The sequence below is a fragment of the Saccopteryx bilineata genome, chromosome 5 (genome assembly GCF_036850765.1).
Source record: "Saccopteryx bilineata isolate mSacBil1 chromosome 5, mSacBil1_pri_phased_curated, whole genome shotgun sequence".
NCBI classification, from domain to species: domain Eukaryota; kingdom Metazoa; phylum Chordata; class Mammalia; order Chiroptera; family Emballonuridae; genus Saccopteryx; species Saccopteryx bilineata.
The window spans coordinates 77,598,770-77,618,853 of NC_089494.1; the positions used below are offsets into that span (position 1 = coordinate 77,598,770).

The window sequence follows — 20,084 nt, forward strand, 5'->3', positions numbered from 1 at the left end:
CAAATTTATGCAGAAATGTTTGTTGAAGAGGGAATGCTGAAATTCTATAGGGAATCACATCTTTCTACCATCACATACCCCACATTTTTTTTTTTTTTTTTTTTTTTTTTTTTTGTGGCAGAGACAGAGAGAGGGACAGATAGGGACAGGAAGGGAGAGAGATGAGAAACATCAACTCTTCGTTGCGACACTTTAGTTGTTCATTGATTGCTTTCTCATATGTGCCTTGACCATGGGGCTACAGCAGACCAAGTGACCCTTTGCTCAAGCTAGCGACCTGGTCAGGCTCATACCTCACTTCTTATGATGAGCTGTTCATACACAACAGTCTCACCGGTTAGGAAGTTCCAAGATCAAAAAAGATTACCAGGTAAATGTGGGGCAGGGGGGATTTCTTTATGCAACGTTTCAACTTGGAAATATTTCTAACTTTTTTAGGAAGCTGATATGCTATACTTTTAAACATCTGACAGATATCAGATTTTTAAAAATCTGTGTAAAGTTTGAATTTCTCAGTGATCTTGATCATGGTAGTTTTTTTACAAGTGGCTGGTTGAAAATAAACCGCTAACATAGTTTGCATAAAGCTAATTAGTTTGCGGTTTGTTTTCCTTCAACAGATCATTCTGCAACTCTCGTTACCATAAAGGATGAAGATGAGAATAAGTTTGTGAGCAGGTTGATGAAGGAAAATAGTAATATCACCATGAGAGTTTGGCTTGGATTATCTCAACATCCTACTGGTAAGTGATACCTTTGTATGTGCAGTATGCAAAAAGAGTTCTAACCTGTCCTAAATACCTTGCTAAAGAATGTCAAATGGTATCTATTTGTTCCTATTGATGAATAAGCTAGGTCTGCTGGCTGTTTTGGAGGCTTATAACTTCCTAATAAATGAGTGCCTTCCTAGTAATGATGAAAAACACTGATGAAATAAAAAGTCAATTAAAACCAACTGGAATTGTTAGAGGTTTAAGCAGGATCAGCTTAAATTGTTGGATCAGCGGGATATATTTTCGTCTACAGCAATGTCTAATGTCCCCATGCCCCCACCAGGATTCTCTCACTTACTTCCCTTAGAGTTCTCATGTCTATCACCCCCAGGTTTTCTAACGTATAACTCTGTTATTCAGGAAGTTCTCTGCTTGCTGTTTCCTTCCCTCATGAAACATCTTTAACATTGAGCAAAATTAAATCTTTATAGTGAATATTTTTTCAAACTAGTTTAGTAAAATCCCAAAGAGTTGATTTAAAAAGATCTGTGGAAGAGTTTTTTAATAAGAAATAACAGATACAGGGTTTTAGTGACTTGGAATTAATAAAGAATTAATTCAGAGTACAAACTCAGTAGAATCATAGGAAATCAGTTTCACATTTATGCAAAGTTTAATTCTAAATATTTGAAATAAATGTGAATTCCAAAATGTTAAGTACTTGTCAAAAAGAAACTTTGCTTGGGTCGGTGAACACACGATGCAGTGTGAAGTTGATATTTTGTTGAGTTGTACACTTGAAACCTGTATGATTTTGTGAACCAGTGTCACCCCAATCAGTTAAATTTTAAAAAAGGAAATAATTAAAAACCCGTTAAAAAACAAAAAATAGATTCAAAGTTGACCATCTAAATCAGGGGTAGTCAACCTTTTTATACCTACTGCCCACTTTTGTATCTCTGTTAGTAGTAAAATTTTCTAACTGCCCACCAGTTCCACAGTAATGGTGATTTATAAAGTAGGGAAGTAACTTTACTTTATAAAATTTATAAAGCAGAGTTACAGCAAGTTAAAGCATATAATAATAATTACTTACCAAGTACTTTATGTCAGATTTTCACTAAGTTTGGCAGAATAAATCTTTATAAAACAACTTACTATAGTTAAATCTACCTTTTTATTTATACTTTGGTTGCTCCGCTACTGCACACCATGAAAGCTGGAATGCCCACTAGTGGGCGGTAGGGACCAGGTTGACTACCACTGAAAATTGTAAATTGTGCTTACACTATAGCCACAAGGTGGCAGTACCTCAGCCAGAAAAATCAAGATGAGTCAAGGTGGGGAGACCCTCCTGGGCCCTTCCTCTCCCACCAGCATACTTTTAGTGAGATGAGTTCTTTAATTAGGGGTGGAAGAGGGAGGGAGATACAGGTCTTTAGAAGTTTATCTCTCACATAGTAAATATGCAAGAATTCTGCACTTTGATCAAAACTTCATTCTATATCAAAGTTGTCTAATAGAACTTTCTATGTCTGCGCTAATATGTTCACCAGCCACGTATGTGACAAGTGCAACTGATGGACTGATTTTTAAATTTTGTCACTTTTAAAGAATTTTATTTTACATAGTGGCACAACAGTGTACGAGCCGCAAGCCTTTTTACCTTAGTAATTTAGTGGTAACAAACATAGTTGTATTTAATTTCTTTCTTTAGATCAATCTTGGAGTTGGTTAGATGGATCAAAAGTGACATTTGTCAAATGGGCAAATAAACGTAAGAGTGACGGTGGAAAATGTAGCATTTTGTTAGCTTCAAATGGAACTTGGATAAAAGTTCAATGTTCACGTGGCTATGGAAGACTGGTCTGCAAAGTTCCTCTGGGTAAGTCTGCCACCTGTCCTTAAGAAACATTTTTGCAGAACAGGGTTGAAAACAAATGTACAATTTAATAATATGCAGAGTTTTATAATTGATTCTAATGTATTTAGTCCTTAGAGTATATTTAAACAGTAAATGCAGCAGATGCCTAAGACTTCCAGAGGAAACAATTTAAGTCTAAATTTTATACAATTTTTTCCTAAGGAAAATGGAAGCTGCCAGCATATGGAGGGGTCATTTCTTTGAAAATGTTCTTAAGATGCTTTTCACTCTATTGTTTAAATATGTAAAAGCTCAAACGTGTAACACTGCAATTTGCTTTCTTTCTCCTCATTCCCTTAAAACTCATGATTAACTTAACAACATTGCAAAATTTGATATAATTAATTAACATGATCTGAATATCTGTAGGAAATCATAATTTGAATAAATGAGTTGATATATAAAAATAACCATAAAATTTTTATTTTAATAACTTCATTTCTAGTGAAAGAGCTCTAAATTTTTTACCACCGCATTTTTAAAGATCTAGCATAAAACTGTTTATTTGGGGTACAAATATGAAAGATAAAGCCCAATTGTAGGTCATCAGTATCTGAGTAATCACTCAGCAATTCAGCAGATATTTTGAGTCTCTGTGTCATGCCCTGCTCCATGGAGTGCATGTGTGAACAAGACAAACAATAAATAACCAAGCAGGACCATATTTAAAAGAGAGGAAAATAGCAAGTAATTATAAACTCTGTGTGGTCAAGGTGTGGGGGTTGGCTACTCGAGATTGGGCCATCGGGAAGACAGCTAAGAGCAGGAGACACTGAAGCTGAGATCTGAAAGGCCAGCCCAGCAAGTGTCAGGGAAAGAGGCTTACCAGGCAGGGGCACTGGCTGCAGCAAAGAGCCTGAGGCAGAAGAAAAATTCTGATGAGTGCTCAGGAAGAGTTGGAAGGTAGGCCAGTGCCAGAGACTCAGGGCTCTGGAAACAGGGAGCACGAGTTCAGATCTCCCCTGAACAAAATGGAAAATGACTGGAAAGCTTTTTGGGGGGTGAGAGCAGGGTTAGGATGGTATAAACCAATGCTCTGTTTTGGCCGTCTTGACCCGTCCATATGTTGTTGAACATATGAGAGAGAAGGGAGGTCAGCATGGAGATGAGAGTAAAGCCACGGGACAGAATATGTCCATCTTGGCAGCATGCAGAGAAGGGGCCAGAGACAGCATTTGAATAACTAGGAACTAAATGAGTTCATCTTAAAGACCTAAATTATTTTAAAGCAAATAACACTTTATTTGGCTCTAGCTAAGCCAAACAAAACGTTACAGCTTTTAGCAATTTGCTATCAAAGTAAAGTAATATACTGGAAGCAATATTCCCAAAAGATGATGAGAAAGGAAAGTGAGAATAATGATAGAGCTTTAATTTCTTCGGAAGAAAATTGCTATATCAATGAAGAGGATTTGAATGAAAAGGAAAACAGTTAAATTTGGGGGGGAAGCACTTAAGTGTTTTAATGGTGAGTTTGAATTTTGTGTTCATGCTATAAAACAGGTAGGTACTTACAGTATCTAATTTGTACAGCAGGGGTCAGGAACCTATGGCTCACAAGCCAGATGTGGCTCTTTTGATGGCTGCATCTGGCTTGCAGACAAATCTTTAAAAATAATAATAATAACGTTAAAAATATAAAACATTCTCATGTATTACAATTCATTCATTTCCTACCGCTCATGTTCATGGTTGCGGATGGCTGGAGCCAATCACAGCTGTCCTCCGGGACAGCACCAAATTTTTATTGGATAATGCATAACATACACGGGTCATTGTATGGCTCTCACGGAATTAATTTTTAAAATATGTGGCGTTCATGGCTCTCTCAGCCAAAAGTTTCCTGACCCTTGTTGTACAGAATTTACTTATGTGACACACAGCTGAGTGGATAAAATCAATAATGATCACTTTTTGTATTCTCTCCTCCAACGGCAATCCTTTGCCTGTTCCAGGCCCCGATTACAGAGGAATAGTCATCACATTTGCTGTGCTCAGCGCCTTAGGGCTCGTCAGCGGGCTGCTCTGGTTCCTGTTCCAGAGGAACCGTGGGCACTGGGCGGGCTTCTCTACAGTTCGCTATGAGCAAGGAATGAATGAAGATGAGATTATGCTTCCCTCTTTCCGTGACTAAACTCTTCCAAAATTTGCTAACTTGCACTAACATGTTAGGGAAAATGAGCCATTTAAAATGTTCCCAGTGTCAGTGTTTACTCTGTTCCAAAGTACAAGTCTCAAGTACTTTTTAAATTTTTAGTTACTCTTCTGGTATCCACATTTAACTAGTCAAAAATGCCGTGTCTGTAACCCAACAGAATGGAAAGGAACCGGAGCTGAAACTAACGTCCAAATTCTTTGTAGGGTAATAATTTAAATGTGCATTTTCTGTAAGAGGTGGGTTGGTAAGTAGAATATCTATGTTTCAATGGCATTTAAAAAATATTTTTATTTGGAAAATTAAATTTAACGCAGTGACATTGATCAATAATATTAATAGCGTTTTAACCCAATTTCTCAGAAAATTTAAATTGGCATATGACTAGGTCACACTTCTCCCTTTTGATGCTTACTAACATCTGGCCAAATGCAAAATTAGTACTTCAGGGTAAAAACAGAACTTAAGTAATATCAACATTGCTTTAAAATGTCATCTGTAGCAATTAAAGGAAATTATTACATGAAAACCATGCTTATTTTTTAGACAACAAAATGATACCTCTTGCAAGCTGCCTCTTATATATTCCAAATATATTTTATACCAAAATTATTTATTTTTTTTATTTTTTTATTTTTCTGTATTTTTCTGAAGCCGGAAACGGGGAGAGACAGACAGACTCCCGCATGCGCCCCACCGGGATCCACCCGGCACGCCCACCAGGGGGCGACGCTCTGCCCACCAGGGGCCGATGCTCTGCCCCTCCGGGGCATCGCTCTGTTGCGACCAGAGCCACTCCAGCGCCTGGGGCAGAGGCCGAGGAGCCATCCCCAGCGCCCGGGCCATCTTTGCTCCAGTGGAGCCTTGGCTGCGGGAGGGGAAGAGAGAGACAGAGAGGAAGGAGAGGGGGAGGGGTAGAGAAGCAGATGGGCGCTTCTCCTGTGTGCCCTGGCCGGGAATCAAACCCAGGACTTCTGCACGCCAGGCCGACACTCTACCACTGAGCCAACCGGCCAGGGCCACCAAAATTATTTAAATATAAAAATTTTGTTCTATTCACAACTATTTATAAAACAGTAGCATTTAAAGAAGATTTAGTACTTAATCGTTTTTTAAAGTGTGAAAACATTGTTATTAGATTGATTAGATCCCTGTAGCAGTGTGGGTTTTGGGGTCTTATGTACAACATATACTTGTTTTCATTTTTAAAAAGAATCAAGTAAGAGATTTTGAAAATTTTACAATTGATATACTTTTCATAGCACGTCATCTTGCCTAAAAAATTTTTATTGCTTTGTTGAATTTTTATGTGAGCTAAAGAGAAGTGGTCTGTGAAAAAAAAAATCGTATATCTTGTATTTGTAAAAATGAAAATTATACAATTAAACTCTAAATTTTGTGATTACTACTAACATACTTAAAATTAGCAATTATTACGGAAACACTGTATTGTGGTTATCACTGTAACACCTAGCAAAGGGTGATGGGAGGCGACTTGGCCTGGGCGGCAAACACCGAGTACAGCGTACAGCTGCTGTGCTGCAGAATGTGCACCTGGGACCTAGAAAACATTGTCAACCAATGAAAACAAATCTACCACCTAGAGTACAGTTTCAATAATAACTTCCAGTGGACCCTGCTGAATGTTTTATTCAATATTTATATTTGTACTTTGGAATATTTTTGTATAAAATCCATAGATTTATTTTAAAGTTCAGAGTGTTTATATTATGATGAAGTTGTAAATAATTATCTAAGACAGTTTTAGTACAGTCTAAAACTATAATATAGTTTTTCTTAATTTTTTTTATTGAATTTCTTAGATTAGTCCTCTTTCCCTGTGATCTGTACATATTAGTCATTGAGACTTTCTTCAAAAAACTAAACCAGCTTGATGTGAAAAGTACAGCTATATGTATATATAGTAGTAATGTTGAAATAAAGTTGTACTACTTTTTAAGTAAAAGTGTTGTTAGTCCTTGTTTTTTTTAAAAAAAAATAATAAATAAAGCTAGGTTGAGCTTTATTATGGTAGCTATATAGTATGACAAGAAATAAACTGACCAGCTATTTGTAAAGCAAGGCATCCTTTAGTTTCTGGGTATATTTTTTAAAGAAAAAAATATAATCATTCCTACATTCCTGAATGTTTGGTTTTAGTCTCTTTTTCAGATTCCTCTGACATAGCATGTCTTTTAACTATGGGAGCAGCAGAAATCCCATTCAGGATCCACTACTCATGCTTTGTGCTCGCTCCCCTCTGGAGATCGGCTCCCTACTCCCCACTCCCCGAGGCATTCACCAACCACTTCTCAGTTATTCATTTGAATATCTAGTCCACAGTCATATTTCCAACTCCCACTGGACAGCAGTCTACATGAAAATCCTTCTCAGTGTGACCAGAACTGCCTATATGGTGTTCCCTTCCAATCTCTTACTATTCAGATGTCTCAGGAGAACTGAAGACAGCACTTCCCAGTCTTCTCCAACTAATCCAACCTCATATGTAGTCTGTGAATTGAGCTCTCAAAACCAGGCACCTAAAAAACTGAGCAAATAGCTCTGGCTGGATAGCTCAGTTCGTTAGTGAAAGGTTAGAACTGGGGGGCCCGGTCCACTGGGGAGGGGAAAAGCCTATTTTCAGTCTCCCTTGGCAACTGGCAGGTTAGTATAAATTCCCAACTAGGTCAGACCTGGGGGGACTCCAGCTGGACTACCTTATCTCATACGGGAGAGCTGACAGGCTAGGCTCCCGAATGGAAGGTGGCCATGGGGAAGGGGGAAAGCCTCCTTTCAGCTTCTCCTGGCAACTGGCAGGTGGATATAAACTCCCGACTAGTTCAGACCTGGAGAGAACTCCAGCAGAACTGCCTTATCCCGTGTGAGACAGCTGACAGGCTACACCCCTTCCCAGGTCTACGGGTGGTCCCTGGGGAGGGCCAGACTGAAAACAAAAGGCTGGTATGCTCCAAAAGGATTGCTTATTTAAAGTGCCTGGGTGCAGGCGGCCAAGACAGACGAAGCCATGTTGGCCCCAGGGAGGATTGGAGCAGGGTTTATATAGGTGACTCAGGGGTCTTAGCAAAAGCGGCTGATGCATCTATAGGTACAAGGTAATATTTTCTCATATGTGGACTGGAGTGGCATGTCCCAGCTTATCCCCTGGCTCCACTCTCAGAATGAAAGCCTGAGCTGGCTCAAAGGTCCAGTCCCTCCTCCTCCCACGGGTTTGCACTGCCCTTGGGATGGGGGGCAATCTATCAGAAGACAGCGTCTCTGGGCTGTGGCTAGGCTTTTACAAATAACTATTGTGATCTAAACTCCCTAATTGCCAGGTCCCTTCCCAGTGTAAGCTTTCCCTGACATGTCTGCAAAGATGAACTTTTTGCTACATTTCAAAGTGAAGGCCAGGAAGCCATTAAGAGAGAGAATAGCAAGCAAATTACAACCTCACAGTGGAGGAGGAAAATATTCTGTTTTGAGCTAGAGTGAGAAGTTGGGTGAAGGAAGTTTATTTACTGATTTTTTTTTTTTTTTGTATTTTTCTGAAGTTGGAAGCGGGGAGGCAGTCAGACTCCCGCATGGGCCGGAACCAGGATCCACCTGGCGTGCCCACCAGGGGGCAATGCTCTGCCCATCTGGGGCGCTGCTCTGTTGCAACCAAGGCCACTATAGCGCCTGAGGCAGAGGCCAAGGAGCCATCCTCAGCGTCCGGGCCATCTTTGCTCCAATGGAGCCTTGGCTGAGGAAGGGGAAGAGAGAGAGAGGAAGGAGAGGGGGAGGGGTGGAGAAGCAGATGGGCGTTTCTGTGTACCCTGGCCAGGAATCGAACCCGGGACTCCTGCACGCCAGGCCGACACTCTACCACTGAGCCAACCGGCCAGGGCTGGAAATTTGAGTTTTAAAGGGGCTATGGATTTAAAGGAGCCCTGAGCCTAGACCTAACAGAGCATCGTCACAATGTGCAAAGGTTGCAGGTTTGATCCCCTGTAAGGGCACTTACAGAAACATTGATGTTTCTGTCTCTGTCCCTTCCTGTCTCTCTAAAATCAGTCAATTTTTTTAAAAGTAAGCAAATAGACCTAATGATCAGGTGTAGGAGACAAGTTCAGAAGTGATACCAGTGACCACCCTCTTTTTCCTCCTGCATCCCTCCCCCACACACACACACACACACAACATGTCCTTCCTGATTCTAGGAAGAGAGACTTTCTAGGGATTCTCCCCTGCAGGTGACTGCCTATTCCGACCCCAGCACTGAAGTTATCCTAGGGAAAGCCAGAGTTCAGATTCCTTTATCTCAGGTTCATTTAATCCTAAAACCTCCTTGGAGAACTGATTTAACTGTTATTATTTCAGCTACTCTATCTTTCTTAAGAAGACAAATTTTAACTAGCTCACAAAGATATTTTTTCTATGAGAACTCATGATCTATACACAGTTATCTCTAATTCCGTATATTCTAAATTAAAACATCCTCCCACTATTTGCAATTCATCGAATTTACATGTATGTCTTTTTATTTCCAAGATAATTTAATCATGAGCAGAATTCTGGAATATTTTCTTCTATTCCTCGACCATTTTTTCTTCTTGTATTCTCTTTCAATATGAAGACATCATACCCCTTGTCTCCCAAGCTAGAAACTCAGATGTCATCCTCTAATCCTCTTTTTTATCTTCCTATTCCAACAATTCTGTCAGTTTTACCTCAGACTTCTCACAGAGTGGCTATCTCTATTATTAACTGTGTTAGTTCAGGACTTGACCATTTTTTCTCCCTGTACTGTTTGCACCAGCCTTTCCTCTTCGTCCCACTTTCCCCATCCTGGGCCCCAGGGGAACTGAAATACATAGAGGAGGACTCATCTTCAGTTTTTGCTCTAATGTTATCTAGGCCTAACTATCTCAGGTCAAATGGGAGCTCAGCAAGGCCTCGCTGAGGACCTCCTCCAGGGACCTTATATGGGCTGCTGACCCATCCTGAGAAGTCCCAGGGTTTTGGTTTCTTGGCCAAATGCCCTTTTAATACAACGCAGAGTCAAGTCAACATTGTTTTAATTGCTAAACAGCAGAGAGGAAAAGTCAGATAAAATGACTCTAAGAATTAGGGAAACATGGGTGCTCTTAGATACTGGAAATGCAGCAGAGCGCTGGAGCCAGAATCCAGATGGGATTGAGCTAAAGAGTGAAAGGGAAACTAAGAAACAGGGAGCATGAAACTTTGAGATGTGTGGTGAAGACGGTCAGGAGAGGGACTGGGCTAGAGGGAGAAGGGGGGTGAAGTTTTGGTTCTTTTTCCAAAGAAAAGGGGGGGAAATCACAGGTTTAGAAACTGTAGGGGAAAAATAAAAACAGTGGACAGAGAGAAGATGCAGGGGAGAGAGCAGGCATCATTAATGGAAGGAGATCTTGCAGAAGATCGATCAAGAGGGGAGGTTTTAGGCCCTGGCCGGTTGGCTCAGCGGTAGAGAGTCGGCCTGGCGTGCAGGGACCCGGGTTCAATTCCCGGCCAGGGCACATAGGAGAAGCGCCCATTTGCTTCTCCACCCCCCCCCTTCCTCTCTGTCTCTCTCTTCCCCTCCCGCAGCCAAGGCTCCATTGGAGCAAAGATGGCCCGGGAGCTGGGGATGGCTCCTTGGCCTCTGCCCCAGGCGCTAGAGTGGCTCTGGTCGCGGCAGAGCGACGCCCCAGGCAGAGCATCGTGTCACATCGCCCCCTGGTGGGCGTGCCGGGTGGATCCCGGTCGGGCGCATGCGGGAGTCTGACTGTCTCTCCCCGTTTCCAGCTTCAGAAAAATACAAAAAAAAAAAAGAGGGGGAAGTTCTAAGCCCACAGGGAGAGGAACTAGATTTGGATGAGAGGGAGGAAGAATGCCTTCCTCTCTGAGGCCACAAGATGAAGGTCTGCATGAAAAAGAAGGGGAGACCAGATAAGTACTTGAACATGTTTGGGCCCTGGCCAGGTAGTTCAGTTGGTTAACAGCATCATCCCGATAAGGCAAGGTTGAAGATACAATCCCCAGTCAAAGCACACACAAGAATCAACCAATGAACGCATAAAATAAGTGGGAAATGATTGTCTACAACTAATGAGAGAAATGAGTAGCAAATGGGGTCTCTGCCTGAAAAGGGTATTAAAAAATTGAAACACCCAATAAGGAGAATGGGAGAGGACATTGACCAAGATAAAATAAAAGGACTGTAGAAGAGGCAAACAGGGAACAGATGAAATTAGAAGCCATATGTTTGTAGTGACAACCATCAAGAGAATTGATAGATTTCCTCTACCTGTCCTCAGTGACTTCAATAAAGTTGAGGAAAAAGAGATGTGAAGAAGAAAGAAGAGACTTCATCCTCAAAAAATTAAAAATAGAACTCCCGTATGCTTCAATAATAATCTCACTTCTGGGTAAATAGCCAAATGAAATGAAAACAAGATCTCGAATAGATGCCTGCACCCCCAAGTTCACTGCAGCATTATTTACAGTAGCCAAGAAAGGGAAGCAACCCAAGTGTCCATTAATGTATGAATGGATAAAGAAGACGTGGTGCATAAATACAATTGAGTATTATTCAGCCATGAGAAAGAAGGAAACTGTCATTTGTGATAACATCGATAACCTTGAGGGCATTATGCTAAGAGAAATAATTCAGACAGAGAAAGACAAGTACTATATGATCTCACTCACTTACATGTGGAATCTAAAAGAGCTGAACTCAGACACAGCGAGTAGAGTAGTGGTTACCAGTGCCTGGGGGGGGGGCAGGGAGAATGGGGAGATGCTGGACAAAGTATACAAAGTTCCAGGGTTTTTTTGGTTTTGGGGGGGGGTTGTATTTTTCTGAAGTTGGAAACGGGGAGGCAGTCAGACAGACTCCTGCATGTGCCCAACTGGGGTCCACCCGGCATGCCCACCAGGGGGCAATGCTCTGCCCATCTGGGGTGTCACTCTGTTGCAACCAGAGCCATTCTAGCGCCTGAGGCAGAGGCCATGGAGCCATCCTCAGTGCCCGGGCCAACTTTGCTCCAATGGAGCCTCGGCTGCGGGAGGGGAAGAGAGAGACAGAGAGAAGGAGAGGGGGAGGGATGGAGAAGCAGATGGGCGCTTCTCCTGTGTGCCCTGGCCGGGAATCGAACCTGGGACTCCTGCACGCCAGGCCGACGCTCTACTACTGAGCCAACCAACCAGGGCCAACTTCCAGTTATTAGATGAATACATTCTGGGGATTTACTCTACAGCCTGGTGATTAGAGTTAGCAATACTTCATTATGTGCTTGAGTTGCTAGGAGAATAAATATTCAATGTTCTCACCACAAAAAAGAAATGGTGAAGAGGCAGCACCACTTCGGCAGAGGGCCCAAGCGCCAGAGGCCTCTAGGATGGTGTGGGACCAGCAAACCAAAAATGGAGTATGAGTGGAAACTTGACGAGCAAGGGCTTCAGCAAATCCTGCAGCTGCTGAAGGAATCCCAGTCCCCAGACACCACCATCCAGAGAACCATGCAACAAGAACTGGAACAACTCGATCAATATCCAGATTTGAACAACTACCTGATTTTTGTTCTGACAAAATTAAAATCTGAAGATGAACCCACAAGATCATTGAGTGGTCTCATTTTGAAGAATAATATGAAAGCACATTTTCAGAACTTCCCAAATGGTGTAACAGATTTTATTAAACGCGAATGTTTAAACAATATTGGTGACGCCTCTCCTCTGATTAGAGCCACTGTAGGTATTTTGATTACAACCACAGCCTCCAAGGGAGAATTGCAGAATTGGCCTGACCTCTTACCAAAACTGTAGCTTATTGGATTCCGAAGATTACAACACTTGTGAGGGAGCATTTGGTGCCCTACAGAAGATATGTGAAGATTCTGCTGAGATTTTAGATAGCGATGTTTTAGATCGTCCTCTCAACATCATGATTCCAAAATTTCTACAGTTCTTCAAGCACAGTAGTCCAAAAATAAAATCTCACGCTGTTGCATGTGTCAATCAGTTTATCTTCAGTAGGACTCAAGCTCTGATGTTGCACATTGACTCTTTTATTGAGAATCTCTTTGCATTGGCTGGGGACGAAGAACCAGAGGTACGGAAAAATGTGTGCCAGGCACTCGTGATGTTGCTGGAAGTTCGAATGGATCACCTGCTTCCTCACATGCATAATATAGTTGAGTACATGCTACAGAGGACCCAAGATCAAGATGAAAATGTGGCTTTAGAAGCCTTTGAATTTTGACTCACTTTGGCTGAGCAACCAATATGCAAAGATGTACTCATAAGGCACCTTCCTAAGTTGATTCCTGTCTTAGTGAATGGCATGAAGTAATCAGATATAGATATTATCCTACTTAAGGGTGATGTTGAAGAGGATGAAATGATTCCTGATAGTGAACAGGATATATGGCCACATTTTCATCAATTAAGAACAGTGGCTCAACAGCATGATGAAGAGGAAGATGATGATGACAATGAAATTGATGATGATGATACAATTTCTGACTGGAATCTGAGGAAATGTTCTGCTGCTGCCCTGGATGTTCTTGCAAATGTGTATCGTGATGACCTTTTGCCACATATTTTGCCCCTTTTTATTTTATTTTCTTTTTTTCTTTTTTTTTTTTTTTTCATTTTTCTGAAGCTGGAAACAGGGAGAGACAGTCAGACAGACTCCCGCATGCGCCCGACCGGGATCCACCCGGCACGCCCACCAGGGGCGACGCTCTGCCCACCAGGGGGCGATGCTCTGCCCATCCTGGGCGTCGCCATGTTGCGACCAGAGCCACTCTAGCGCCTGGGCCATCCCCAGCGCCCGGGCCATCTTTGCTCCAATGGATCCTTGGCTGCGGGAGGGGAAGAGAGAGACAGAGAGGAAAGCGCGGCGGAGGGGTGGAGAAGCAAATGGGCGCTTCTCCTGTGTGCCCTGGCCGGGAATCGAACCCGGGTCCTCCGCACGCTAGATTTTGCCCCTTTTTAAAGAGTTACTTTTTCATTGTGAATGGGTTGTTAAAGAATCAGGCATCTTGGTTTTAGGAGCAATTGCTGAATGTTGCATGCAAGATGTGATTCCATACTTGCCTGAGTTCATTACTCACCTTATTCAGTGCCTCTCTGATAAAAAGGCCCTTGTGCATTCCATAACGTGCTGGACTCTGAGCTGCTGCGATGCACACTGGGTAGTCAGCCAGCCCCCAGAAACGTACCTGAAGCCATTAATGACAGAATTGTTAAAGCGTATCCTGGATAGCAACAAGAGAGTACAAGAAGCTGCCTGCAGTGCCTTTGCTACCCTAGAAGTGGAAGCTTGTACAGAATTTGTTCCTTACCTTGCTTATATACTTGATACCATGGTTTCTGCATTTAGTAAATACCAGCATAAGAACTTGCTCATTCTTTATGATGCCATAGGAACGTTAGCAGATTCAGTAGGACATCATTTAAATAAACCAGAATATATTCAGATGCTGATGCCTCCGCTGATCCAGAAATGGAACATGTTAAAGGATGAAGATAAAGATCTCTTCCCTTTACTTGAGTGCCTATCTTCAGTCGCCACAGCCCTGCAGTCTGGCTTCCTTCCGTACTGTGAACCTGTGTACCAGTGTTCTGTGAAGCTAGTACAGAAGACTCCTGCACAAGCCATGCTGAACAATGCTCAACCAGATCAATAAGACGCTCCACATAAAGATTTTATGATAGTGGCTCTTGATTTACTCAGTGGCCTGGCTGAAGGACTCAGAGGCAACATTGAACAGCTTGTAGCCCGAAGTAACATTCTAACACTAATGTATCAATGCATGCAGGGTAAAATGCCAGAAGTTCGACAGAGTTCCTTCGCTCTGTTGGGTGATCTGATGAAAGCTTGCTTTCAGCATGTTAAGCCTTGTATAGCTGATTTCATGCCAATATTGGGAACCAACCTAAATCCAGAGTTCATTTCCATCTGCAATAATGCCACATGGGCAACTGGAGAAATCTCCATTCAAATGGGTAGAGAGATGCAGCCTTATATATCTATGGTGTTGCACCAGCTGTGGAAATCATTAACAGACCCAACACACCAAAGACGTTGTTAGAGAATACAGCAATAACAATTGGTCGTCTTGGTTATGTTTGTCCTTAAGAAGTGGCCCCCATGCTACAGCAGTTTATAAGACCCTGGTGCACCTCTCTGAGAAACATAAAAGATAACGAGGAAAAGGATTCAGCATTTCGTGGAATTTGTACCATGATTAGTGTGAATCCCAGGGGCGTAGTCCAAGATTTTATATGTTTTTGTGATGCTGTTGCATTATGGATTAACCCAAAAGATGATCTGAGAGACATATTCTGTAAGATCCTTCATGGATTTAAAAATCAAGTTGAAAATAGGAGGCATTTCTCTGACCAGTTTCCACCTCCCTTAAAAGAGTGTCTTGCAGCTTTTTATGGTGTTTAACCTCATACACTTAAGCTGCAGTCCCCTAATTAGGGGTCCTTCAGCCTTGGAGACAATGAGGGAGCCTCTGCTCCCAGGGAAAATGTTAACCTTTACGGGGGGGAGGGTAAACCAGGAGGGAATACAGTACAATACCAGCCCCACTGGGAGGGGCGGGAGGGAAGTGTTGCCGTCACTGTATTAAGTCGATGTTGGGAAACGTTTTAACGTCTGGAGCCTTTGTGGGTGGAAATATGTCTTCAGTTACAGCTCCACAGTGGATGTGAAGAAGTAAAAAGAATCTATTCAGTCTACTCACAAAACAATACGTTCTGGAATATTATGAGGAATTATACTAAAACAAGAACCATATAAATGATGCTTAGGGATAAGAGAAAATTTTCTATAGCGCACAATAAAGGAAACCTAAGAATGGGGGTTACAATCAAGAAGCTTTTCTTTTTTAATTTAAAATTTTTTATAAATATTCCCACATGACGGGGCCTTCTTTTTTGCATGCTGATAAAGAACTACACAAATGAAGCTAATAGAATTAAAGTCAGCTTGCCAACCCATAGTGGAAGCAGGTTCTTGGAAGTTACTATATAAGGTACCCCAAAAAAGTTGGAAATAAAATAATTCACTTGAACAATGAAAAAAAAAAAGAAATGGAAATTATGTGACAGAAGTGTTAGCTAATGCAGGTTATCATTTTATGATATCTAAGTGTATCAAATCTGTACACTTCAGACTTACACAATGGTATGTCAATTAAATCTCAATAAAGCTGGAAAAACAATGTTATTTTTAAAAAGAAAAAGAAAGAAAGAAGAGACCCCAGGTTGGGAGTTGGGCAGGTAGGTCTGACAGGAACAGGAGAGGTCCGAGTATCCAGGCTGAGTAAAGAAGGGAAGTTAAAAGCCCTGGAAAAATGAAGTCAAGGGACTGGAGTCTGGAATGAGGTAAAAGAGGAGGAGAGTTGGAGTGACAGAGACAGAAAAGACAAAGGTAGGCAGTGTGATTGAAAAGTAGGACATCATAGTTAGAAATGTTAATAAAATGCCACATTATTCCACACAGAGGCATTTAGTCTATTTTGTCATATTAGCATAAAAAATGAGGAAGTATGCACAGAGTGGGGGGAAAAGATACTTTCCTGAGTTCAAGTGATTTAGAAACAAAACACTGTTGAAATGGGTTGTTTAAATTGATTTATTAGGATGCCAATTCTTTTGTAAACGTCACCATTATTTGAGAATTACTTTAACACAAAGTAATCCACATAGATAAAAATATACTTTGGTGCCTGAGGTGCGGGTGAAGAGAACTTTTTCTTTTTTTTTATTAATTTTTTTATTAATTTATTTTTAGGGAGAGAGTAAAGAGAACGAGAGAGAGAGAAGGGGGGAGGGTCAGGAAGCACCAACTCCCATATGTGTCTTGGCCAGGCAAGCCCAGGGTTTCAAACTGTCAACCTCAGTGTTCCAGGTCAAAGCTTTATCCACTGCACCACCACAAGTCAGGCTGAAGAGAACTTTTTCAATTGTACAACCGCAGAGAGCTGTTTACTTTATTTGTGTAGTTAGCAAGACAGAAGAATCCAGAATTAGGATGTTTATATAAACATAGTATACCTTTGGAAGTAGTCATTCTGAACATGGATTTAGTATATAAACCGTTACTGATCGCCTGAGAAGAAGAATGGGAATAAATAAAATCAATCAAGATCTTGATGGTTTGGCAAAGGGGCTGAACCTGGAATAGGCGGGAGAGTTCAGCAGAAGACATGGCGCTGGTTCATTTTTGGCATTCACTGTGTGCCCATGGGTCAGGCACGTCCCTTTCTTGGGCCTCAGTTTCTTTATCAGTAAATGAAAATGGCCACAATCACTTCTAATGTGCTATGGCTCTATTTACAGACTGCATGGGTCAGATATCCTTGGTGCAGTCCTTCTTTTTAGACTAGACTATCACAGGTATGGAAAGGGTAGGATGGGATAGGGTTAGACTTGATTTTTTTAGAATATACATTAACTTTTTTTTTTTAGCACTTTTAAGTTTATAAAAAATTTAAGCAGAAAATATAGAGTTTCTATACACTTCCTTACCTCTCTCTCTCTTTCCCCTATTATTAGCATCCTGCATTAGGGTATGACCATTTGTTAAAATCAATGATCCAATATTGATACAGTATTAACTAAAGTTCATAGTTCACTAATGTTTATCTTCGTATTGCACATTCTATAAGTTTTGACAAATGTATAATGATGTGTATCTACCATTGCAGTATCATAGAGTAGTTTCCCTGCCCTAAAAATCCTCTGTGCTCCACCTATCTATGCCCCCCTTCCTCCCTTTCTCTTCCACCCCCCAAATCCACCAACCCCTGTTCTTTTTACTGTTGCCATAGTTTTGTCTTTTTCCAAAATAACATATAGTTGAAATCATACAGCATGTAGCCTTTTAAGATTGGCTTCTTTCACTTAGCAATACATATTTAAAGTTCGTGTCTTTTCATGGCTTAATAGCTCATTTCTTTTAAGCACTGAATAAAATTACATTGTATGGATGAACTGCAGTTTATTTACTCATTCACTTGTTGAAGAACATTTTGCTTTCTGGTTTGTACAATTGTGAATAAAGCTGCAAGAAACAAGTGTGTATAGGTTTTTGGTGTATGTATGCTTTCAACTTGTGTAAAAACTAAGGAGCACAATTGCTGAATCCATGGTAAGAGTATATTTAATTTTGTAAGAAGCTGCATAACTGTCTTCCAAAGTGGTTGTACCATTTTGCATTTCCACCAGCAACAAATGAGATTTCCTCTTGCTCTACATCCTCACCACCATTTCATATTCTCAGTGTTCCAGATTTTGGTCATTCTAATAGGTGTATAGTGGTATCTCATTTTTGTTTTAATTGGCAGTTCTCTGGTGATATATGATGTTGAGTGTCTTATCAGATGCTTATTTGCCAACTATACATCTTTAGTGGAGTCTTTTCATATTATTTGTACATTTTTAATTGAGTTTTTTGTTTTTTGTTTTTTAGAGAGAGAGACAGGAGAGAGATAAGAAGTACCAACTCATAGTTGTGGCACTGTAGTTGTCCATTGATTGCTTTTTCATACGTGCCTTGACCTAGTAGTTCTAGCTGAGCCAGTGACCCCTTGCTCAAGCCAGTGACCTAGGTCTTCAAGTTACCGACCATGGGTTCATGTCTTGATAGCTGGCAACCCTGCTCTCAAGCTGGTGAACCTGCACTCAAGCCAGCAACCTCGGGATTTCAAACCTGAGTCCTCAGTGTCTGCACCACTGCCTGGTCAGGCTAATTGAGTTTCTATCTTGAGTTTAGACTTGATTTTAGAGGACTGTTTGCTAGTGACATGAGGCTGTCAAGGTCTATACAAGCAGCCTGGGTTGGCCCTGTTTTGTGCATTGTGTTGTTTAGTGTCAGAGGCCCTCACTATTCAAGTTACAGTCACATAGTTTACATATACATCACAGCAAGCATAGTTTTGTTGTTGCTTGTTTTGGCTTAAGCAACAGATATTTACTGTCTAACAGTTCTGAAAGCTAGTAGTTCAGGATCAAGGTATTGGCAGGGTTAGATTCTTCCAAGGGTTGTTTATAAACAGTTTAGAGAACTTTAATCCAGACTCTGATGATAGAGAAAAGTTGTTTGAGGGTCATAGTCCACTGGGAGGAGCCTTTGAAAAGGTTTCAGGCCATTAGATTCAAAGGAGAAACCTGGCAGGCAGACCTCAACCAAATAAAGTTAACATGGCCAGAAATGTGACACGTTCACATCGTGTCCTTCCTGGGCAAGGCACATCACTTCTATGCTCTTGCCAAAAAGAAAACTGAAGCATCCACCGGGTATATAAAAAAAACAAATGTCGGAGACTTTCAGAGGTATAGATGTAACTTTATTGGCCAGTTTCACCTGCGCAGGGGCGAATTCCCTGGTGTCCGGAGACACCGTACTCAGTAGGAGCTGCAAATGGGAACTGTGCCTGGTGCTTACAGCTAGTTCCTTATATATCCTAAGTAAGCAAGCATAATACAGAAGCAAAAGTGGCGATTACCTATTCGCTAAGGGAGTTGCACATAGCATAGCAACAGGGGCTGGGTCTAACTCATTGGCGAACTTCAAACATAAACTTCTGATAAGGGTCTCTAACTAATGGAATGCAAATGTTTGTCTTCCTTTGTTCTTAGCCTTCCAGGGTCCCTATCATTACCTCCCTGTCTCTGCTTCTGGCAATCCCAGCACACTTTCCTGAATTTAACAATTTGATCTTTTCTTGATCCTTACAAAAACAACCTGAATCCTGTCCTTCCAATCTCCCCTCGGAGGGAACATCAGACAAACAGGACCTGAACGACATTGTACAAAACAACTGGCCAAGGCTCTTCAAACTTGTAGCCATCGTGAAATACAAAAGAACGGTTCCACATTAAAGGAGACCAAGGGGACACGACATTTCAGTGCAATGTATGATCCTGGCTTGGATTTGAGAACAGGAAAAGAACATTAGCGAAACAGTTGGCTAAATGTGACAAGAGCTGTAGATAGTATCTTGCAGCTATCACGTCTGGCTTTGATTATGGTCCTGGAATATAAACGACGTTAATACGTAGGCTGGCTGAAGGGTGACGGAAATTCTTTGTACATACTGGGCAACGCTGTCGGGAGTCGAAATTATTTCGGTTCCCGTGAAAAGTTGTGAAATTACGGAGTAGACGGAGAGCGGCTCCAGCCGGCTCTCGCAGCGGGTTGGGCGAGCGCGGCCCCCGCCCCGCGCCGCGCGGTGGGAGGGTCGCGCCGCCCGCACTTCCCGGACGCCGCAGTCATGCCCGGGGCCGC

General features: G+C 41.6%; 2 protein-coding genes across 7 annotated transcripts in view; both read left to right on the forward strand.

Moving 5' to 3' along the window:
• The window catches only part of LY75 (lymphocyte antigen 75), a 155,501-nt gene that overhangs the window by 93,607 nt on the left and 41,810 nt on the right, over window positions 1-20,084 (forward strand). For 5 of the 6 annotated variants that reach the window (XR_010731885.1, XM_066279502.1, XM_066279505.1 and 2 more), the window contains exons 33-34: window positions 621-743; window positions 2,431-2,598. Coding sequence is in view for 5 of the 6 variants with exons in the window: in XM_066279502.1 (XP_066135599.1) it covers window positions 621-743; window positions 2,431-2,598 (291 nt within the window). In the remaining variant the exon portion in view is untranslated. Of the gene's footprint in view, window positions 1-620; window positions 744-2,430; window positions 2,599-4,592; window positions 6,736-20,084 lie in introns of those variants that run through there. The other variant, XM_066279506.1, reaches the window with a different exon arrangement.
• Window positions 12,166-15,300, forward strand: LOC136337869 (transportin-1-like). The gene is given in 5 exon segments (XM_066279766.1): window positions 12,166-12,195; window positions 12,197-12,594; window positions 12,596-13,376; window positions 13,759-14,827; window positions 14,830-15,300. Coding segments are annotated over 5 exon segments (2,676 nt in total). The 5' UTR covers window positions 12,166-12,174; the 3' UTR covers window positions 15,237-15,300.